The sequence below is a fragment of the Aythya fuligula genome, chromosome 8 (assembly GCF_009819795.1).
Source record: "Aythya fuligula isolate bAytFul2 chromosome 8, bAytFul2.pri, whole genome shotgun sequence".
Taxonomy (NCBI): domain Eukaryota; kingdom Metazoa; phylum Chordata; class Aves; order Anseriformes; family Anatidae; genus Aythya; species Aythya fuligula.
The window spans coordinates 5,969,492-5,992,868 of record NC_045566.1 but is presented as its reverse complement, the minus strand read 5'-3'; the positions used below and the strand labels follow the sequence as shown (position 1 = coordinate 5,992,868).

The 23,377-nt window shown below is 41.0% G+C and overlaps 4 protein-coding genes across 6 annotated transcripts; 2 read left to right on the top strand and 2 right to left on the bottom strand.

Moving 5' to 3' along the window:
* Positions 1-244: 244 nt before the first annotated feature.
* On the top strand, positions 245-8,720 carry CPT2 (carnitine palmitoyltransferase 2). Its single transcript, XM_032192033.1, has 5 exons — positions 245-394; positions 1,128-1,208; positions 1,323-1,429; positions 5,487-6,791; positions 7,716-8,720. The coding sequence occupies exons 1-5, from the start codon at positions 282-284 to the stop codon at positions 8,045-8,047; spliced, it is 1,938 nt and encodes a 645-aa protein (XP_032047924.1). The 5' UTR covers positions 245-281; the 3' UTR covers positions 8,048-8,720.
* A 289-nt stretch (positions 8,721-9,009) lies between these two features.
* CZIB (CXXC motif containing zinc binding protein) lies at positions 9,010-18,500 on the bottom strand. 3 transcript variants are annotated; one of them, XM_032192037.1, is made up of 9 exons: positions 18,243-18,500; positions 18,073-18,156; positions 17,405-17,461; positions 16,567-16,648; positions 14,853-14,884; positions 14,267-14,344; positions 10,963-11,028; positions 10,771-10,848; positions 10,078-10,140 (listed from the first exon to the last, which is right to left on the bottom strand). In XM_032192037.1, exons 1-8 carry the CDS (start codon positions 18,246-18,248, stop codon positions 10,804-10,806), a joined length of 450 nt encoding a protein of 149 aa, XP_032047928.1. In that variant the 5' UTR covers positions 18,249-18,500; the 3' UTR covers positions 10,078-10,140; positions 10,771-10,803. The 3 variants fall into 3 exon arrangements, with proteins under 3 accessions (XP_032047926.1, XP_032047929.1, XP_032047928.1); XM_032192035.1 differs by lacking the exon at positions 10,771-10,848 and having other exon boundaries at positions 9,010-10,140; XM_032192038.1 differs by lacking the exons at positions 10,771-10,848; positions 18,243-18,500 and having other exon boundaries at positions 9,010-10,140; positions 18,083-18,135.
* A 1,326-nt stretch (positions 18,501-19,826) lies between these two features.
* On the bottom strand, positions 19,827-21,547 carry MAGOH (mago homolog, exon junction complex subunit). Its single transcript, XM_032192301.1, has 5 exons — positions 21,437-21,547; positions 21,297-21,355; positions 21,111-21,221; positions 20,705-20,787; positions 19,827-20,262 (listed from the first exon to the last, which is right to left on the bottom strand). Exons 1-5 carry the CDS (start codon positions 21,522-21,524, stop codon positions 20,163-20,165), a joined length of 441 nt encoding a protein of 146 aa, XP_032048192.1. The 5' UTR covers positions 21,525-21,547; the 3' UTR covers positions 19,827-20,162.
* Positions 21,548-21,744: 197 nt separating this feature from the next.
* On the top strand, positions 21,745-23,172 carry LOC116491875 (nardilysin-like). Its single transcript, XM_032192234.1, has 2 exons — positions 21,745-21,818; positions 22,800-23,172. Exons 1-2 carry the CDS (start codon positions 21,745-21,747, stop codon positions 23,170-23,172), a joined length of 447 nt encoding a protein of 148 aa, XP_032048125.1.
* Positions 23,173-23,377: the final 205 nt, after the last annotated feature.

Here is a 23,377-nt window from a genome sequence, read left to right as displayed (position 1 = left end):
GAAACCACTGAACTGACACTGCAAGCTCAGTGCAGGCAATTCCTAAAACTGAGGTGATGTTGTTATCGTGACAGCACACTTCCCCAACGGAGAAACGCGCCAAGACCCCTTCCCTCCCTCAGGCGCCCCGGCCGCCATTTGCCCCCCGCGGGCGGGCCGGGAGCTCCGCGGCCGGGGCGGAGCTGCGGGGGCGGAGCCGTTGGGGCCGGAGCTGTGGTGGCGCCGCCGCCGCCGGGCCGCAGAGCGGGGCCGGGGCGGGTGAGGCGGGTGTCGCGGGCGTCATGGCGGCGCGGCAGCTGCTGCTGCTGCGGCGGGGCTACAGCAGCGCGGGCGCTGCCGAGTACCTGCACCGCAGCATCGTGCCCACCATGCACTACCAGAAGAGCCTGCCCAGGTACCGCCGGGCTCGGCGGGGACGCGGGCAGAGGTCGGGCGCCGCAGGGCCGCAGCCCTGGGGTGTCTGCTGGGAGGAGAGGGCAAGGGAGGGAAGGGAAAGGAAGGGAAGGAAAGGGCACGAAAGGAAGGGAAGGGAGGCGGCTTGCTCTGGCTGGCTCTGGTGTTCTGTGTTCTCTTCCTGAAACTCCGTGGAGAAGGATGGTTTTGTTCTTTAAAGCACAGATACAACCGTCAAGTCACTTTCGAAAGTTGAGATTGGAAAGTAATCCCTGTACGTGTAATGGAGTTACTTTATAGTTAGAGGAGGCTTAGAAAGGTACTGAGTAGGAAATCTGTAAGGAAATGTTCAGCACCCAGCAGTGAGCGGTAGTCCGGTACAGGAGGTGGCCAACCGAGCTGCACCATGCTCCTGAACAGAGGCTTCCCCTTGGTGCACCTTGTGACCCTGTGCTGCTTACGAGGTACTAACACCCTTCACTGCAATAACTTTAAAACAGGACAGTCAAGTTTTTTTTTTTAACTTGTTTTCCTTCTCACAAGAAGCTTATGCATTGAGGATGTATGTCCGTATATTCCCTTTCTTCTTCTTACTGAAGAAACTTTTAAACTATTTAGATAGTATGGAGGATAAGGAAGAAAGAAGATGGAAAAGACTACAGTGTAAGAAACTGAGTCTTAATCGGTGCTGTTACTCATGAAGTGTGTGTCTCTTTTTGTTCCCCTTCCTTCAGACTGCCGGTTCCCAAGCTAGAAGATACAATTAAGAGATATCTGAATGCACAGAAACCTCTTTTAAACGATGACCAGTTCAGGTACGGACAAACAAGATACACATACTGCGTTACCATTTATTGCTTCAAAGCCACGGTTTCATATCAAAAATATAAATTATGACAGAATTTCAAATCTTTTATTGATTGCTGTAGGAAAACTGAAGAACTTGCTCATCAGTTTGAAAAGGGGATTGGAAGAGAGCTACATGAGCAATTAGTTGCTCAAGACAAACAGAACAAGCATACTAGTTACATCACAGGTATGTTGACCAACTGGATATTGAAGGAGCCCTTAGATCATTGTACTTGATAATACGTAGCTCATAATGCTGCAAATAAAATAGGCTGAAGCTTAAGTTCTCTGTTCCATTAACTTGGAATAACATCTGGTGTATTCTACCTGTGACAATATTTGAGCAAATTCTGAGTCTCTGGTGGAATGAAGAAGGTTCTTCATGTAGCTTGAATATGCCAGAATTCTGCAGGATATAGTACTTAACAAGAATTATAGTCCCACAAGACATTTTTCCCTTTTAGAAAAGCAAAAATACCCTTTTAGAGTAGAAAATACCAAAGTCACTAGTAAAATATAATCAAAAGGGATGGGAAAGAATAGTGATGCTATTGGAGTTAAAACAAAAAAAAAAACTGTGGAAGGAAGAGGTCAACCACAAAGATAATATTTTATTACAAGTTAATTATGCAGATGAAATTATTTTTCTGAAATCAGATTGCTTCGCTGAAAACAAGATTTCTCTGTGACATACAGTCTTATTTTTAGTTTGGTCTTTTCTAATGGAACATTCTGCGTTCTATACTGCCATCATAAAAGGGGAAATAGATGGGAAATAGATCACGGCAAAAAGTTAGGTATCCTTTCATAAGGGTAGATCTTAAAATGTAGGATGGGCAACTTTGTAGGAGTATTCTGTAGTGATAGTTTCTTGGGAAAATTCTCTCATTATACTGATACAAGAGGTGGATAGATATTAAAGATTAGTTTTTCATGAGTTGCTTTGTGTAAATTTGAGTTTATGGTTTTTATTTTGTATTGTATTCATTGCTATCTATTTACTGTGGGTTAATACAGGAGCTTAACCAGTAGCTCCCCTAAGGAAAGTAAAGCAATCATTTCCAAATAATTCCAAGTTACTTAGCAATAAAACTGAACCTTGAGGGAGTTCAGAAAATATGACTAAGGTTTGGAAGGCAGAAATAATCAGTGCTCTGGACATGAAACAACCTCCCCCCCAAAAAAAAAAACCAAACCAAAACCAAAACAAAACAAAACAAAAATACTTTTTTAAAGAGCAAAAGAAAAAGAGATATACAGAAAGAGGAAGATGAGAATAAGGGAAAACAAATTAAGAGAGGGAGAGTATGCATGGAGTTTTTAGGTTGTTCTTCTTCCTTGTTGCTTCCACTGGCTTCCAAATACAAGTGCCTTCTTATGAAATTATTGGATGGATAGCAACAGAGGTGGAAATACTCAATTACTTAAGGAAGTTGAAGCTTACATGTTGTCTAGTGAATGCAATTCTGCCCTCACTGTCTATTGAGAGTGCCCGTAAGGGTGTTAGCTTAACAAGTTGCACAGCAACCACAAACTCTGTAGAGAATACCAGATTATTTCACATAAGCTGCTAGTCAGTTTATTAGCTTATGCGTTCTATTCACTTTGTACAGTATCTGGGTTTTAACTGGTGCTAACTGTATGGTGTTTGTCAAGGCTAACCAGCATGCTTCTGCTTTGTGTCAATGAAATACAGGGTGTTTGTTTTCCTCTGTGTTTAGTTATTATTTTTAGGCCTCATAGAAGACCTGTTCTACTTTAAATTGTTTTCTGAAAATATGTATAGTTGCATCCATGCTGGACTTTCAAGTCCAAGGTTAAAAGGCTACATAATGATGTGGAATGTGTTTTTAAAATCATAATGAGTGCCAGTTATAGTCATCTAGAATTAAAATTATGACAGATCCTTGAGTTACCTGTTGGCCTTCTTAGAACTCAGCTAGAAATTTATACTTGGGAATGATCCAGGCTTGAAATAATAATCTTTCATTCATCGGCTGCCTTGAGATTAACTTGGTATCCACTTGTTTCTGGTGTCTGCTTCCATACAACTTGTAATACCAAAACTTAACGAGTTCAGTGTTCTTAACCATGATGAAATAGGTGCTACTTAAGAAGAAGAAGAAAAAAACAAACACAAAACAATCCTTTGCTGCCTGTGGCTATGCCTCCTGGATTTTTGTTTTACTCATAAGCATATGTGGAGGTGTGATTGCATTTTAGAGCTATGATGGCCTCCCTTCATTACAGCACAGACAGAAAACATTTGTGTCACATTCATGCTTCTTGCTATGCTGACATACCATGTGATGAAATGAGACTGTAAAAAACCTGTAGGTGTCAGATGTTATTCTTCTTTCTGAAGTCTGTTCTCAGTCTGGAATAATAACCTTGAGGTCCCTTCTAACCTAGAATATCCTGAGTTGGAAGGGACCCATAAAGATCATCAAGTCCATCTCCTGGCACCACACAGGTCTACCCAAAAATTCAGACCATGTGACTAAGAGCACAGTCCAAACGCTTCTTAAACTCTGACAAGCTTGGTGCAGTGACTGCTTCCCCAGGGAGCCTGTTCCAGTGCCCAACAGCCCTCTTGGTGAAGAACCTCTTCCTGATGTCTAACCTAAACCTCCCCAGCTGCAGCTTGACACCATTCCCAGGCATCCTATCGCTGGTCACTAAAGAGAATAGATCAGTGCCTTCCCCTCCACTGCCCCTCGTGAGGAAGCTGTAGGTCGCGATGAGGTCTCCCCTCAGCCTCCTCTTTTCCAGGCTGAACCTCATCATATTGCCAGCTTAAGAACCCAATTGTAATGCATTGGTATCAAGAGTGCTGTTCAGTGCTGTTTGCTTTAGTGGATAGGAGGAGGAAAAAGGTGAAAATGTGTGACAGCAAATGTGGATGGAGGAATGCTGCCAGGAAGGGAGGGATAGGAATGAGGAAAAACAATAAGGGAAACTCTGCCTCAGAAATAATTGCAGAATCACAGAATATCCTGGGTTGGAAGGGACCCACAAGGATCATCTAGTCCAACTTCTGATTCCACCCAGGACCACCCAAAAACTAAACCAGCTGTCTGAGAGTGTTGTCCAAATACTTCTTGAACTTTGTCAGGCTTGGTGCTGTGACCACTGCCCTGGGGAGCCTGTCCCAGTGCCCGACCACCCTGTCGGTCAAGAACCTTTTCCTGAAACCGAGCCAGACCCTCCCCTGTCCCAGCTCCATGCCATTCCCTTGGGTCCTGTCGCTGTCCCCAGAGAGCAGAGCTCCCTCATGAGGGAGCTACAGGCCACCATGAGGCCTCCCTTCAGCCTGCTCTGCTGAACAAACCAAGGGACCTCAGCTGCTACTCAGTGTCTTCCCCTCCAGACCCTTCACCATCTTTGTAGCCTTCCTTTGGATGCTCTCTAATAGTTTTATGCCCTTTCTATACTGTGGCACCCAAAACTGCACACAGTACTCGAGGCTGCACCAGTGCAGAGCAGAGCAGTACAGCCCCTTCCCTTGACCAGCTGGCAGTGCTGTGCCTGATGCACCCCAAGACACGCCTGGCCCTTTGGCAGCCAGGGCACACTGCTGGCTCATATTCAGCTTGCTGTTGACCAAAACCCCCAGATCCACTTCTGTGGGGCTGTTCCTCAGCCTCTTGTCTCCCAGTCTGTATGTATATCCAGGGTTGTCCCTTCCCAGGTGCAGAATCTAGCACTTGCTCTTGTTAAACTTTGTATTTTTGGTGGTTGCACAGCTCACTAATTCGTCAAGATCTCTCTGCAATGCTTCTTTATGCTCAAGATAAGATTATAAAGAGAAGCATGCCATCAGTGATAGAGAATTGAAGAAATTTGTAGTTTAAGTGTACTTAAAGGTGTGTTGTAGTCTAAATGTGAGGTGTTCAATGAAATCAGTGCCAGGGAGCTGCATTGCATATCACAGGAGTTATGGTTTATCACTGAGATATACAGAAAACATGGAAATTTTCCCTCAGTGCTGGTGACATTGAGAATCTTCATATGGATCGCTCCAAATACAGTATTTTTACAGTTAGCCAGCAGTACCTCTCCTAGTAATTGGAGATTGGGAGAGTCCTTGAGGGAATTACTGCACGTTTTTTTCTAGTTTATTTGCACTTCAATAGGTATTAACGATTACTGTTTGAGGTGGGATATTGATTACATGAACCTCTGGTCTGATTCAGTACACTGCTTTTATGTTCTGACCTGTTTCTCAATTCTCTTGTTTCCAGGTCCCTGGTTTGATATGTACCTAAAATCACGTGACCCTGTTGTTTTGAATTTTAATGCATTTATGTCTTTTAATCCTGACCCAAAATCTGAGTATAATGATCAACTCATACGAGCTACGAATATGACTGTTTCTGCTGTGCGTTTTATGAAGACCTTCAGGGCTGGTTATCTTGAACCTGAGGTTTTTCACCTCAATCCAGAAAAAAGTGACACTGAGCTCTTTAAGAAAATTATCCGATTTGTGCCTTCCTCACTTTCTTGGTTTGGTGCCTACATGGTCAATGCATACCCCCTAGATATGTCTCAGTACTTCAGGCTTTTCAATTCTACACGGTTGCCTAAACTCAACAGAGATGAGCTTTTGACAGATGAAAAGGCAAAACACTTGCTGGTAATGAGAAAAGGGAATTTTTATGTATTTGATGTTATTGATAGAGATGGAAATATGGTGAAACCTTCAGAAATACAAGCACACTTGAAATACATCCTCAGTGACAACAGTCCAGCCCCGGACTTCCCACTTGGCTACCTCACCAGTGAAAACCGAGATACTTGGGCATTGCTGAGAAAGAATCTACTGGATAGCGGCAATGAGGAAGCTCTTCAAAAAGTAGACACTGCTCTGTTTTGTCTAAGTTTAGATGATTTTCCCATTAAAGACTTTGTGCACTTGTCCCATACTATGTTGCATGGAGATGGTGCTAACCGCTGGTATGACAAATCCTTTAATCTTATCATAGCTAAAGATGGCACTGCAGGAATTAATTTTGAACATTCCTGGGGTGATGGTGTGGCTGTGCTCAGATTCCAGAACGAAGTCTTTAAAGACAGTACCAAAGTACCAGCTGTCAGCCCTCAGTCGCAGCCTGCTTCCGTAGACTCTTCCAGAGCAGTGCAGAAACTTGACTTTAAGCTGAATGATGCCTTAAAAGCAGGAATTACCAAAGCAAAGCAGAAGTTTGATGCCAGTGTAGAATCACTGTCTATTGATATGATTCAGTTCCATGAAGGGGGCAAGGAACTTCTAAAGCAGAAGAAGGTGAGCCCAGATGCTGTGGTTCAGCTTGCCTTCCAGATGGCTTTCCTTCGTCAATACAATCAGACGGTTGCTACATATGAATCTTGTAGTACTGCAGCTTTCAAACATGGTCGCACAGAAACTATCCGTCCTGCCTCTATTCATACAAAGAAGTGTTCGGAGGCTTTTGTCAGGGAACTGTCCAAACATAGCACAGAAGAACTTCAGAAGTTGATTGTGGAGTGCTCCAAATACCATGGCCGTTTGACAAAAGAAGCTGCTATGGGTGAGTAGGAATGTATCACTTTTCTTTTTGCACTAAAATGTTTGTTGAAGTTGCTATCAAAGTTTTACTTCACAAGTAAATAATTAAATTTCGATGTAGGTCTGATGTTAATGCAAACTTAACTGTAACAGAAAGCTGCAGTTTAAAATGTGTTCCATGACCCTCATTTCTTGATTAGGGGGAGATGCCTCTGTGCTCCTAGTTCCCTGTTAACATGTCTAGATTTCTTTCTTACTGTAGTTTTGTCCTTAGAGCAGCTGGGCTGTTTGAAGCACTAATACTTAATATATGCTATACTCTCCAAGGCAACTAAGAACTTTGGCTTTATGACTGAAGAGTTGCTGCCTAATCCCTGCAGGGGTATAAAGGCTTTAACAACTTCCAAAGCAAACTGATTCTTTGGCTGTGCTACTCCTGGTATTTTTCTAAATGCTTTATTTCGAATCGACCTTCCCAGAAGCATAACTTGCTGTACTGTTTCAGTGAAGTCAGTGAGACTTTATTGAACATTACCCCACAGAGTCTAAAATGTGCCTCCTGTTGATGCAAGATCTTCTTCAGATTCACAAATTTTAGGAAAGCCTTTCTCTTTTGAAAAAAAAAAAGAAAAAAAAAAAAAGGAAATGTTCAGATAAAGAATGTGATGCATTATTAAAATTGCCTGTTAACATTGCTTTATTTACTATCATGATTCCTGGCTGAGGCTAGCAGTACAACAGCAAGCCCTCATTCCTCAGCACAGGTGCATTAGAAGTGCAGAAAAATTTCTAGGTTCTGAAAAGTGTTTCTTGCTAATACAAAAAAAAACCTCAGTTCTTCAGACCTCTTCTTTTGTGGCTTAAAAGTAAGGTGTTATCTAAAAAGTGAGTTTACTTCCTACAAAAATTAGTCATATCTCTAATACTTGTTATTTTATTTTAACAGGTCAGGGATTTGACCGACATCTCTTTGGGTTGCGCTATTTAGCCCAATCCAAAGGTATTGCATTGCCTGATTTCTATCAAGACCAAGCCTATGCTCGACTTAATTACAACATAATTTCTACAAGCACATTAGTTAGCCCGGCTGTGCAGTTAGGAGGATTTGGCCCAGTGGTGCCTGATGGCTATGGAGTAGGATATCAAGTACATGATGATTGGATAGGTTGCAATGTTTCGTCTTACCCAACTAGGAATGGTAAAGAATTCCTTCAGTGCATACACAAGTCACTGGAAAGTATCTTCAGTGTTTTAAAGGGCAAGAAGGTAGGTAGTTAGACAAAAGGGATGGAAGACTTACAGTTGTGATAGAGAATACAGACCTTGTCTAATTGGCAGTACCTACTAATCAGTGTTCAACGTGGCTGAAACCGAAGAGCTAAATTGGCTTCAATTAGCTTCCTTGAACTTGAATACTGTGTAGATTCAATTTGAAATTTTTATCTATTTTAAAGAAATCAAGTGCAGACCTTGAATGCATTATTTCAGGAAATACAAGCATTCATGATGTTGAAAAATGAAGTAACAGAACTGGCTGTTAAAACAGATCCACATGCTCTTAAATACATTTAAAATAAAAAGCATTGTTACCAAATTTGTGACCTCTAACATCTTTGTTCTATGAGTGTTCAGGCAGACAGCAGCACTGTGAAACCACCCTTAAACTGTTTGGTTTTAAAGTAATATATGCAATAGTTTTAAATATGAAAGAGTGATTATGTTTGCACTCTTGCAGTAAGCTTCCTTACTAACTTGTCACACCTACTTTTCTCTTTAAACTTGAATCAACATCAGAACTGATTGTACCTTGACGGTTTGAAGCCTTTCCAATATAACAGCTTTTTGAGAAACAAAAAATGAAGTGCAAGGCTTTAACTAACCTGCAGTCACCAACTGTGCTGTTAAATTGACAAAAAGACAATTGTGATGCAATAAAGCTATATAATAATAACCACAAAGTTATTTTATTGCTGGTATCAAAATCATACAGTGTGGGTAGTCTATTAGTATCTCATGTTTCTTGTAAAGGTTAGAAAGAATACTTTTCAAAGCCTGCTGCAGTGTTGTCTTTCACCTTCCATACGTGAAGTTTGTCCAGTAATCTGCTGCTTTTGTTCTGCTGTGTACGCATGCTCCTGTGCCTTCAAAAAGTCACTGAACTTTATCATTGTAATTCTCTTTCCAATATTCCTCCTGCTGTAGTGACCTTAACAGAATATTTTTCTAATTTTTTTCCTTACTTTTGTACTTGCCTTTGGCTGCAATTCTTTATGTCATTTATTGTACCAAGTATTAGAGTTCTAGTGCTTAGAGATGCATCTTTAATGCATCAGGGTTTGTTGTAGAAATTCTAAAGACTAAGGCTTAGCCAAACATGCTGAAGGGTTCAAGGAAAGCTCGAGCATACACATCGCTATAAAGTAGTCACACCATGAATTCAAGATCAAACTGGCGCAGACAGGTTCCTCCCAGTGCTCGTAACTCAGACTTACCATGATTATCCTTGCAATTTATATGAAGAAGGGAAGGTGATCATTTTGGGGGGTGAATGAACTAATTTAATCAGAGCACAAGTCTTTGAATGAAGTTCCTTAGAGAAAGTTGGTGTTTTTTTGAACATGAGAACAATTAGCAAGATAGTGAGAGCACTTTCCAGAAGTAGAAAGTCTGTCTGCAATTCGAAATGAGTAAAGTTGATCTACAGAAAGATAATTTGATTTTCAGAAGGTGTAACAGCTAGGCATAAGTGTCAGTGTAAGTCAAACTCAGTAGTATTCTCAGTAAATTCACTTCATTGTCTTTAAGAGCTTTCTGCCAGTTCAAATAAAGATCTACCTTTTTGCTTGAACAGTTAGTACCATTTCTTTACTAATACTCTTATCCACCTCCTGATGCTAGGAATGGTGGGTGAAAATACCTTATTTGCTTACGTTAAAGAATCAAATGTGTATACTTCTCAGTGATACTATTTAAAACTTCGAGGCAGTGAGTTGCCTAAATAGTTGATGCGCTAGTTAAGCTACAGCCCACGTCAAGCATACATTTTACCAAAACCAACAACGTTATGAAAATGGCCAAGTTCACTTGAGCATACATGCAACTTTCAGTCTGTACTAAGACCATCTCAAAGTGCTCTGTGAAAAATCTTTTATTAGATGTTCTGAGGACAGTCACTTACTGAAGTTTACATTTCTGAAGTACAGCCGTGTGAAAAGTAACTCCAAGGAAACTGTCTCTGATGGTTAGAGCTCCCTCATCAATAAGCATACCAAGGTTTACGAGCGGAATGAACGTTAGCATTTCACAAATTTATGGGTAACTTCATAGATTCCAACAGATTCCTTTGTTTTTTCATCATAGTCATTCCAATCCTGTAGGAATTAAGATTTCATAGTATTAGTCACAGACGATAGATGGCAATAGTGTCTAAATCTGACTGTAATTCAAACTGAAACTATGCCTTACTCAAAGTTTGGGTCCTAAAGATTACACAGTACTTCCTGCAGAAATGTTACCTACATTCTAATTTCTGAAAGAAGCAAGAGCACTGCCCTGAAATTAAATGAAATTCAGTATCAGTGTTTTTATTTTAAACTTTTTTTTTTTTAAATGTAGTCCACAGCCTGTAGTGGACAAAATGGCAACCATGGCAGATGAAAGGATTATCTATCATTTACAATACCCTAGTCACGTGGCTCAGCAGACAAGCAGATCCCTGCCAAGTAGGATACAGGGGAACATATTTGACCTTGAGATTCTTGCTCACACTCAAGGAAGATTTGTAATGCTGGAGTCATTATCCTGCGCTTTGAAGGAGTGTCTTTATCTTACTTTTTAAGATCTCTGTGCAGAGGAAAAAGTACAGATATTGTAGAGAAATCACTTCACCACTCTGAATCACCCCAGCCACTTAGTATTGCAGGTGTTTGCTCTTTGACATTTCTGATGACTTAAAAGTTGCATTTATACCTTTGTCAGCTCTTGAGATTGAAAATATGTACTTCTAAAATGAAGCTGTTAGTCATGCTGGTTATTCACAGTTGTTGTAGCTTCTCTATCTGGTTACAACCTTCCCGTATCTATATGAAAGCATAAAACTAGCCTCTTGTATGTGTAAGTTCCATATTTGGACTATTGTCTTAAGGAAAGAATGCTAGATAATTAGACTCACTAATGAAACTAAGACAACGTACCTTTTCTAACAAGTTTATATCATTAAAAGGTGTACCAGACTCTGCACCTTCAGCAGCAAACCCTGCCTGCAAACACAAACAAATTGGGAATAAGTTTGTAAGAAAAAGCTGTAGCAAGAAAATAATAAATATAATCATTGAAATGTTTAAAGAAAGTAACAGCATGTTTTTATTTTATTTCTTCTAGATTAGGTAGGAAAAATAGCCAAGCTGTTTCAAGGGTCAGTATGACGTTGTGATCCTGTTTGTGAAGTGGGCAATTTTGACCTAAGCAACCACAATGTAAAATTAAGACAGGACTGCTCTTCCGTTTTTCCTCCCCAAAAGGTACTTTTAAGAGTTATAAATAATCTTAACCTTGAGTTTTTACATTCATCTAGCAGCATCCAAGTACTAATAGCTTTAATTTGTGTTCAGAATCTGTATAGGCATGATGTGTGGAATAGCTTTGTGATAAACTCACTGCAAGAAAACAATAGAAAGAATACAAGGAAAAGTTAATGGTTTTGGCTTAAACATCATCAGAATCCAAGCCACTCCAGAAAAGGAAGTGGCCTGTAGTGCATTTAGGTACTAAAGTGATTAGCAAGCCTTGAGTGAAAGGAGGATCAGTTAGCTGACTGAACAGATCAAGATACCCAAATAGTCTTTTAAAGGGGAAAGTTCATCACTGTTGCTACTGTTCCTGTTTTTAAAGAAGTGAAAGAAAAGATAGCACTAGCATGAGGAAGTAAGCACATCAATGATGTATATAACACAAGGAAGATATTTTTTCTGATTTTCTATAAAACATGTTATATTAGGGCTTACAGTAATCAAGCTGTAAATTAAGTTCTACTAGTTTTAAAAGTAAATTTAAAAATGTTAACCACCTCACTAGCATACAGGAAGGTTTCGTATACTGCCATTTCTAACTGCAGAAGTGACTGTGAACTGACAAAAAGCAAAGGTTTTCAGCAGGGGATCTGCATGAGCATTTTTGATAAAGAAATCCCCAGGCATTTAACTGTGCAGGAACATGTGAAATAAGCCACAATACTGTAAAATATTTGGGGATTTGAGTGGAAGGTTAAGCATTTGGGAGTTAAGCAGACTACAGAGCAGACATGACAAAAGGAGAGCTATCTGCAAGGTGTGGTGTGAATACATCCTTTATATAATTATCAGAAGCCCATCTCAAGGGAATTGCTATGGGTTAGGAGGAAGATCAGCATCAAGGGACAAAAATGCAGAGCTGCAGTACAGAACAAAGACTAGGCAAGTAAAAGAAACCCAGCTTTTTCTACCTGAAGATATCCACCAGCACTCCAAGGAGCAAGAAGCCATGTGACTGGAATTACAGGCTCCTGTACCGGACACCCCCAGGGGGACTTGCATTCTTACAGCTTTGGTGTCAGGGCAGACCCATTTAATCTTTGCTGAAGGGACCTGAGAAATGCAGTGACTCGTCTGCCCCCTGCTGACTGGCGAAGGACCAGCAGTTAAAGCGTCAACACTGAAGAAGCAAAAATCGCTCTGTTGACTTTAAAACGCAAGGTACTGTCACTTTTTTTTTTTTTTTTTTCTTTTTAAGCAATGTAACTATTATTTTTGGCACAAAGCAAAGAAGATGAAACAGATTTAAGAGAAATTTTATAAAACTTATATTTTTTAGTTGAAGCATTCAACTGAGGGACAGGAACAGGAAGTAGCTAAACTATCCTTAAGTAAAACCAATAATTATGTATCAGATTCACAGTAGATGTATCTATGTAAGCATGTTAAAAAGAAAGATAAGGAACTGTAAAAAAAAAAAAAAATGTCCTTGCCCATTATTAGAAGTAGCTTGTTTGAATATGTTGTTCAAAGTAGATAGAAGAAGAGGTTTCAAGTCAGAGAATCAAAGGATACTCTCTCTTTAGACTCATTTTATTTTTTTAGGAAAACTACTACCAGTTTGAATAAGAAACACAAGTATTAAGGCAGTCTAAATTGACTTCACATGTGGTTGTATTATGTTCACATATATATATACAAATGCTATGGCCAGTCCTGTTTAGTGCTAGTCAAGAGCCAGTCCTAGGACTGCAGAGAAGTGAGGCTGGCTTGGATCATGCCAAATACAAAGCAGTTTATAAAACTGTAAGGAACTGCAGAGCCTGTTTACCTGCTCAGCGATTTAAGTGTACTCTCTAGCAGAGTGCACAGACCAAGCTTTGAGAATATTACTTTAAAAGCTTTATTACAGCTGTGAAGTCTTTGTTCTGCAGATAAAAGTAAATTGACAGAACACAGATCTGTAAGCATCTCCTGCATCTGTAGACTTTCCATAGATTTTACTCGAAGTGCAAGTTCCTAGGTCTGGCTGCAAAGCTTTCAAAAAGAGATAAGCTAAGAACCTTTCTGTTCCTCAAAGGGAAACAAACAAGCAAAAAATGGAAAATGAAGACCTCCTCCTGCAGCACAATGCAGTGATGATTTCATTTATACCTAATCCCCTGTACTATCAGCTTTTTTGTTCTGTTTGTTAGGATAGTGTCACAGTCTGAGGGAAGGATAAAAGAGGTTTATATTTGTCAGTCTATTTACACCTAATCCGACCGGAATAATAGGTTAAATATAGCAGGGAGTTAGCTTGCATACAGCATGACCATGCACAAGCAAGTGAATCACTGAGGACTGGTTTGGCCACAAAGATCTCCTTTAACTGTAAACCCTGAGATGTGCTTTGCAACAGCCTTCAACTGCCATCTTCAGTTTTGGTATGAACAAGTTTCCAATAGAAAAATGCCAATACTCAATACTCAATTACAGGTTTGGTGATTTCAAATCTAAAATAAAATTTATTTAGAGGCCATATACTGAAAACTGTTCATAACTGGAACTTTGTTTACTCTTTGTAACATACCAGTAACCAAAGAGGAGCTCTCCTGAAAGTGACTAGCTAACTGTGCACTCCTGTGATGCCCATTTGGAAAGACTCCCTTTTGTAATGCTCCCAGACCTTTCAGATCAGTTCAGATGATCAGTGATGAGTTACCTGTAAGCCAATTTGAATGCCACTCCAAGGGGAGTTTAATTTTAGATTTAGGTACTTTTTTTTTAGTCACTGGAACCTAAGTACAAAACAATTCCAGAGTTGTTCATGTTAGCTGTTTGTGGGTTTTTTTTTTGGAGATGAATAAACTAAAAGAACTGCAGAGAGGAAGAAAAACTGGGGAGGTCCAGGACATTTCAGGAAGAGCAGCAGTGTTTCTAATAGTGTATTTTTTAGAGGCTGTAAGTGGTCTTAAAACTGAGAAACAACTCATGAATAAGAACTCACCTGTGGCTGAAAGTCAACTGGTTCCAGACCTCGACATTCAAACTCCACTATTGTCTTGAATTTCTCACTGTCTTCAGCCTGTAGTTGAGTCAGAATACCATTAATTTTTCAGCTAAAAAAGTTTTCAGAGAAAGACAGTGACAAGTATTAGTCTAGTAATGAACTGCTTTTGAACTGCGGCACTGTCAACTCTGATGTTCTAAGTGACAGCAAAATCCTAGGGCTTGCTTAATAGTTTGCAATTAACTACAATTTCTTAATCTGCCACAAGGAAGCCTTCAAATATGGATGCTACGTAATTGTCTGTGATTTGAGTGGTACAGTTTTGTGTTTTGCTTATGAAATGCATCATGGATTATTCTATATTTGACACTTAAGTGGAAGGGGTAAATAATTACCAAGCTACTGTTAACTGCATATTTTTTTTCTTAGACTGTGTACAGGAGTCTAGAACAGACAATTTTCTATCAGGTGAACATCTCTACCTTCTGTGTTCTTAAAAGAGGAATGCAATGATACAGCAAAAACTCAAAATACTATTAATATTTATCTTTCACTTAATATATAAAAGAGAAAACAAACTTACATTGTAAGGTTTGATCGTCTGACTTAAAATATCTATAAAGAAAAGATACCAGAAGTACAACAGTGAGTGACATTACGTCTTCAGGGTTGTGCACAAACCAAGTACCAGCTTCTTCTCCTTTCTTAAAAATTTCCTTATAAAAAGTAATAGAAACAAAGTAACCAAGCAGTTCTTAGAGTTGTCCATGAAAAAGCAGAATTTACTTTTTCCTCACTTCTCCTGGGAAGTTTATTTTGCATTGGTAGGGTATCAAAATGGCATAAAGAAAAAGAAATTGCAATGTATGCTTTTGTAAAATGACGTTAAGGGTACAAGTTTTGTTCATGCAGAAACCCAAGCTCCCCAGAAGCCTTGAGAGCCCATCAACTGCAAGACCAAGACCATAGGTCACTATTGTACAGTTTTTTGTCTACCTATCCCTAGCTCCACCCCCAAAGCTGCCTTTGTAGAAATTGTATATAGGGCACAGAGTAGCAAAGAGCCTGCAAGTAACTCTCAAAACTGTTTTGTGCATTTCATGCAAATTTTAACTAGTAGCGTAGTCCATCCTATATTTTTCTAACATGTTTCCTTTCATGCTATCATCATATGTACTTATGTATCTTTATAATGCTGCACTTCAATCCCAGTAGACAGAAAAAATTAGTTAGAGAAGGTTGAAATGGACAGAATGCAATGGAAAAAATAGATGTGAGGGCCCAACCTACTTGACCATCTGTAGCTAGCATCTCTTTAAATCAAAGTAGAATCTCAAAAGGAAGAAGGAATAGTAATCCAGCCATTTGCAAACAGTACCAGTTTTCAAGCTAAAAAGAGACTTTGATTTCAGGACCTACTTAACAAAAACTGACATGTGGTATTAGAAGTCTATACTTGTGATAAGCAGCAGGTCTCAGTATCATTCCTTATATTTATTTTAAAATATTTATCTAGGAGGCTAAGACTTAGAATCCAGTGGGATTATTTTCTTTGGGAAGGTGAAGTGTATAAACCTTTCTTTTACTGCTCCTCATAAAAACAGGACGTTATGCAGTGAGACTGAAAGGCAAAAAGCTTATTGTGTAACAGGTAAAATGCATTTGCACTCAAGGGTATAGCTTGAATGGCTGGAAACAGGCTTACTTCTGTGTGAAGACAAGCACGTACTGGGTAGGAAATACCTTTCAGATAATGGAAATGTGGTTTATTTAGGGATATAATCCCTGTAACCTCCCAACCCACTCCTGCCTAGGACATTCCAAGGCTGGACAGATACTACCTCCATAAATGTTTCTGCCCCTTTTTTTTTTCATAAAGAACAAGAAGTGCTTAATCTCTCTCCTGTCACTTCTTAGGAAAAACAAAAGTAGCACTAATATTTAACGTTATCGATTAAGATTATTTTGCCTATCACATTTAGAGAACCAAGTATTTTAATAGCTTGTATTACTGCTGTTAGTAGCAGAAAATAACTTGCTATTGTTAGTTTTAGCAATATGCTGCAAAATTGTTCCTACTATCCCACCATGTGGACCTAACTTCATTTTTTTTTTTGATGACCAGCTGACCTTCCTATGGCCTTCATGACCATGACAGCAAGTGTGTGCCTGCTTTGAGGTCAAATGTCAGCGTACTTGGAAAAAAACAGCACACCTATCATGCAAAAATTGGGACTAAAAAACAAACTTAGAGAAAAAATATAAAGTGATTTTTTCTTAAATTTCTAAGCACGTACCAATGGAGTTCTCCCTGGAGCACAGCTTGCATTTCTGCACCATAGTGGCGCTTCCTCTGCCTCCTTTCAGGGGAGCACTGTCCTACAAACCATGACAATGGAGACACCATTTTTAATCGCATTCTAGCTGAGCCACTAGAAGCCTTGGCAAAGGTGAAATAGGTGGTTTTGTTTTGTTTTGTTTTTACAAAAATGGTCTCAATATTTTAAAAATACTGCACTGAGAAGGCGTTTTTAAACTAAAGAGACATGTAATTCAGAAAGCTGTGATTATTAAGGAACAATTCTGTTCCAGCTTTAAAATCCTGAATAATGATAGTTATGTTCTGTCCATATATATAGGCATGTTTGATTAAATCAAAATGTGTTCTTAACATTTAATGTACAACAAAGATGATTATTCCTTCCTAATAACAAAACCTTCTCCTATCCATGACAAATTTTATTCTGCTTTTTCAGTTTCCAAATGCTCATTTGACATGCTTAACTCCCCTTAAATAATCTAAACTTCTCCATAAACATTCCATCATCATCAGAGAAATGTTCTACAGGCACAGGTTTATTCTAATATCACTTCAAAATATGTTATCAATTGATAATTCTACAGAAAGGAGGCTTTTCAAAGCAGACTGTCACCATTCTAATAGCATATTTCAATTAAATCTCCAATTATTTTTGAATATGAAATATGACAGCATTTCCTGAATGCATATAGCTACTATTTACTATTTTTTCTAAAGTGCAGATTGTCACATCTAATACTAATGTCCACTGCATGTGAGAGGCAGGTTTGTTTCCTCATTTTTGTTCTGAAGCAGGTTGTAAGAGGGAAACATACCATCAATCGCAGGTACTGCCATTTTTCAGAAACTTCTCCACAGTTCCCACATTTCAGCTGAAAAACAAAAAACAGAATGAAAAGGTGCCAATAAGTAGGGAGTCGGAAGCTGAAGAAGCTGGTGTGAACCCTCAAGACTCAAAGCCCCCTATTTGGCAGCTGAGAGGAGCCCGAGGTGGGTGTCAGCTGCTGCCGACCACACAGCCCCACAGGCTGCACCAACCTCGCAGGTATGCCCACAGCAGGGGTCTGTCCTTCCATACGCTGGGTGCAAACCGTGGTGTAACGCAGTCACTGAGCACAAGGTGGGAATGGCACATCCTGCCTTTACTGCAGTTACCAGCAGTGGTTATCAGGATTAGCAACCACCTCAACGATAGAGGCCCTAATGCTTCAAGTTAAGGCTTTTTATTATTATTTAATAATTGTACTAATATACAATATCATGTATGTGTTATGAATGTATATCTATACACCTACACCACCATATTTTGTTGCTCTTGTAGCAGCCTGCTTGCACTGTGTGGAAAAAAAGCAACTTTTAAGCTCACCCCACTGAAACTGACATTTAATGCCAGACGCCCCGCTGCGTAGGCTCCCTGGCTGTGCAGCATTTAGCGATAAAAGTTTTTTTCCTTGCCCCTGAAGCCCCCGCGGCCGCCCTGCACCTTGAGGTACCAGCGGAAGTCCTCGCCCTCGGCCCGCAGGCGGGTGATGTTCTCCAGCGTGGCGCGGAGCTGCAGCCCGATCCTCTGCAAGGGGAAAGGCAGCGACAGAGGCCGTCAGCCCGGTATGGCCCTGCCCGGCCCGGCCCGGCCCCGCTGCGGCCCCTACCTACCCCCATGGCCCCGGAGGGTGCCCCGCAGCCCCCCGCCGCTCACGGGACGTGCCGCCCTGCAGCCCCCGCTGCCAGCCGACAGCTGCCCCTCACGCCGTCCCGCCTCTCGCGGGAGCCGCTGTGGGTTTAAAGCCGCTCTTGGGTGTTTTGAGTGATTTTTTTTTTTTTTTTCACCCTCCCCTCAGTGCCCTCAGTCAAGCTGGCGGCTGCCTCCCGGTGATCTCTGCCGGGCTGAAGCCGAAGCTGCCCTCAGCTAAGATGGCGCTCGCCAGCGCTGCCCGTCACCGCCCCGCAGGCGGGAGGCTGCGGCCGGGGAGGCGCGGGGTGCCGCCAGGAGGCCCTGCCAGCGGGGCCGGGCGGGCACGGTACGGGGTGAGGTGGTTTTGCTTTTTCCAAGACACTTGGGCACAGTCTGATGTAGGAAGAACAGGAGGAGGTGCGAGGGTGAGGGAGGGCGCAGCTCGGCAGAGCTGGTGTGGGGAGCACCCTCAGAGCCCTGCTGGGGCTTGGGCGGCCAGAGCTGCCTCACCTGAGGGAAAGGTGAGGGAGATCCTTGGTAGAGAAGTGAAAGAGTGAGATGAATTTTAATAATTAACATAGATACACGCCCTACTTTTTATTTTTTTTTAGGAAACGGCATCTTCAGCTTTTTTTGACCAGAATGCAGATTTTGCTTCAAAGTTCCTACTTTTTTAAGACAAAAAAAATCAAGCAATGTGGATCTTGGCTATAGAGGATCTCCAGATACTTTACAGTATTGCCAGACACAGAACTAAATTTATGCCTCAGGTAAGGCTTCAATAAATAGCCCTTGAAGAATGATCAGCTATTACTAAACTAGATCTACTTCTCTAATGTTCCATATATTATGCTGGAAAAAGTCTGTAAGTTCATTTATCAGAGCAAAAGCTTGACCAGAGTTAAATTAGAACTGCCCTGTCACAGATGAAGGTGCTAGTAAATCCTTATCATGTTTTGATAAGATGCCCATTACACCAGAAATATCACCCAGAAGAAACACTTGAAATTAGCACGCCTCATGTATGTCAGCTAGAAGTTTTATACAAGTTTCACCATGCTTCCAAGCTCTCATCTTGCAGCAACTCTCTTCTGCCTTCAAGCTTAATTGGGAAGTTATAAACGTGACAGTTCCTCCTTACTCACCATAAGGTGGGCACCAGCAGATGTCAGACTGCCAGAGATGCAGTTCAAGTTCATATTTATAATGAAAGCCATCCACCTGTTTCATAAAGTGCTTTCCAAAAATTACCACTTTAAAGTTGAGACATATGTTTGATCCTCTAAATCTGTCAAGCAGTTCTGCACAAAGGGCGTACTAGTCTAGAACTTAACTAAATACATTCCACACTTTTAATTTCAGTTCGTCTAAAATTTTAAGGGAACATGGATGGAAGTCTTGGTGCCTGGATGGACCTTGCACGGTCTATTGTCTACTTTTGCTCTAAAGGCAGGCAGCACTCACAGCAGGAGTTTATTATAGTTTGTGTCTTTGCTATAGCCAGTCATCATCTGCTTTAGTTTTTTTGAACAGGTGAGCTGGCTTCCCTGATTTCCGAATTGGGATAGTAACACAAATTTATTGTCTGCTGTTGCATAGATTAAAAAAATTAAATACAGCTTTGTGATACAAATGAAATAACATATCCTGAACATAGCAGGATAGTGTTAGGAAGTCAGTTTATCACCAAAGGGTTAGGAAGTCAGTTTATCACCGAAACTTAAATTAAAAATACAGATCTCACCATTTTATTACGACAGTCACTTACAGTTTGTAAAAAAAATTCTAACATACATAAAAGTTTCAGATCTGAAGAAGCAAGGAATTGAAAAAGCATCCCTCCCTCTCTCCCCCCCTCCCCCCCCTACAGACACCGTAATACAAACTTCAATTTGTTTAATTTAAATTGGCTTAATCTTGAAATGTAGTCCAATAAGACTGAAGACTAGACACTTAAGGTCCTGGACCAGGTAGTAGAATACTCTCAAGCCTTCTGGATCCCTGCAGTGCACAAGAAGGAAAAAAAAAAGAAAAAAAAAAGATAAGTTCTAAGAGAACAGCCTTTAGACTATAGCATATTTTAGCAAAATTTTTTAGAGATAGTCTTAGACATAACAGACTCATTTCATCTGGCACTGACAAAACTTACAAACCTGGCGTGCAGAATGTTTTAAGTCTTCATAGTACATACACAGGCCAATGACAGTTCAGAGTCTGAATGTCTAACAGGTATTCTCACAGTAAGCTTAGCTGTTCGCTGAATTTGGAAGCATGATGTCAAGTAATGACACTTGGTTAATTATGCTGCAACACAGAGCACTTGTACTTTATATTGTTTCAAACTACAAGCCAGTTCCGGGTGACACAAGTACCTAATAACTAGCAAGTTCTAACATAGATATCTACATTTAAAAAAAAGGCAGTAAAAAAGCAGAATACATACTTAGATTGGTTTACATCGATGAGTGAACCTATTTTTGATGTGGTAAAGGAAATGTGCTCATCACCAATTACTATTTCAAGCTCCTACAAAGTAAAAGATTATAATGTCAAATTAGTACATTGCAGTATTAATTACAGAAAAAAATATTTTGATGTCAAATTACTACATTGGGCTATTAGCTACAGAAATATTTAAGCAGTGAGATGAAGGCTTTTTCGTTTTTATTACAAGGATACTGAACACATTATGTTTGTGAATCCTTAACTCTCACAATGAGATTGTGATTTAGACAGCGCCCAAGTTTTAAAATAACATTCATTTACCTCTTTGCTAGAAAGAATGCTGACAGAAAAGCTCAGTTAGATAACACCTGAGAACAGGAGCTGCAGTGAGAGCAGACACCGACCTGCCGGCCCACCCTGTCGGGAGGAGGCCACAAAGCATCATCTTCTTTAGTGATTTCGCTGTCATCGATTATCCTCTTCAGCTCCTCCATCACGCTCTTGTGGACGTAGGCCTGAAGGCGACACCCAGCATGAAAACCCCGCTGTATCCCACCCCAGCCCACCCCTCACCAGTCCCTTCCCCTCACCTCCTTCCTGATCATCACATCGTTCTTGTAGTTGCTGTTGTTGGCGTAGCGCAGTTTCCCTGCCGGCAGAAGGCCACACACGTTACCCACAGCCCCGACACCCCCGGGGTCCCCCCCCCCCCTTCCCTCCCTCGCCTCACCGTCGGGCCTGAACTCGAATTCGAGGAACTCGTGGCCGAACTTGCCCTTGTGCCCCACGTAGTAGCGCAGGTAGAAGTCGCTCGCCATGCTCCCGGCACGCAGCGCGGCCCCGGCGCCGCCCGAGCGCGTCATGGCGCCCGCGTCCCCCCCACCCCCCGCCCCGCGCCGCCATTGGCCGCGGGCGCTCGGCGGAGCGGCCGCTGCGCCCCCCTGCGGCAGGGCCGGCGCCTGCAGCCCTGAGGGTCCCCCCTCTCCTCCTCCTCCTCTTCCTCCTCCTCCTCCTCCTCCTCGTCGCCCCGCTGCCGCCATGCTCCCCAAAACCGAGCCCAACCGTGGCGACCCCGCCATCGCCACGGCCCCCGGCGACACGAAGCGGTACAGGTGAGGGGCGCTCCCCTCACGCCGCCGCCCCAACGGTCGCTCGGCGCCGGCCCCTGTTCCGGGCGCTGCGGTACCTCAGGGCTCAGCCCCAGGGTACGCGGCAGTTTTGGTGCAGAATTTACCACAGCGACAGCCCGTGCAGTAGTTTTCTGTAAAGTAGTAACCTCTAGGTGCTCTTTTGTGGGGGCTAAGTGCCAGGTTGGGATGCGTTTTAGGACTTTGCTGGGCTAAAATAACGGAACAAAGCATTTGCCTCTTTTTTTCTCATTTAACTGCTATTTGCTTGGGCCTACAGACACTAGTCACTAGGCACACACAAAATAAAGAACAATTCACTGTAGGCTCACCAAGACTGAGGGGAAAAAAAAAAAAAGAGATTGAGAAGTTAAGAGTATTCAAGGGTCGCACTTGGCGTGATCATGGACTCCTAGTGCCATTCACTCTGCAGTAACAGGTCAAGCATCTTCTCTGCCTCAGTTAGACTGTATTTTATTTTATTTTATTTTATTTTATTTTATTTTATTTTATTTTATTTTATTTTATTTTATTTTATTTTATTTTATTTTATTTTATTTTATTTTATTTTATTTTATTTTTTACTTTGGGCTATGAGCCTCACAGATTCTACATTTTTTTCACTATGCTGCCCAGTTAATTAAATTGAAGTAATCTATTGGTTTTTATCTGCTGTTATCTAATTTTTATCTAATTTACTCAGATAATATGATTCTTTCCCCTCAGTAACATGTTGTTGTTGTTGTTTGGAAATGTAATTAACAACAAAAACCAACAATTTGACAAAAAAGTTTTTCTGCTTTCAAGTTATTCTTCATTCTTAGCAGATCTTCGGTGACATTGTTCTAGAAAGAGGATATGATTCAGTAGTCTAGAACAATTACAGATAAAGTAGAACTCAGCTCTTCTTTGATGATTTAGATGTTTTAAGGAAAATTTACATTGCCCGTGTGATTGATTTCACAGGTATATCAAACTACAAAATGGTTTGCATGCATTACTTATTTCCGATATCAACAATGTGGAGGAAGAATTTGCAGAAGAAGAGAGTAGTGCAGAGTCTGAGATTGAAACTGATGATAACAATGACTCAGGAACAGACAGCGAAGATGACAGAGAAAATTCTGATAACAAAGACGATGAGAAAGTTAAACCTGAGGAGAGTCCCAGTGATTCAGATATGGAAGTAGAAGGGTTAGCAGTAGAAGAAGCGTGGACAGAACCAACAGGAAAGAAAGAGGATGATGAAAGTACAGAGAAAATGGTATATATTTATGCTACAGATTTTAACAGTTTTGGAGTTGCAAATCCTGCCCAGCTTGGAAAGCTACCTCAGTAACCTATTCTGGAGTCCTATTTGTCAGCATACTGTTTTTCTTTAGTAGTTCAGTGCCCGGCTTTCTTGTCCAGGTTTGAGCCTTTACTGCTCTTGTTCCTGGATTCACTGTTTGCTGAGTGATTTCCCCAAGCATAGCAACAAATTAACAATGTTTCTATCTTCCCTCCTTCCCCCTGTTTGTTTGTTTGTTTGTTTGTTTGTTTTT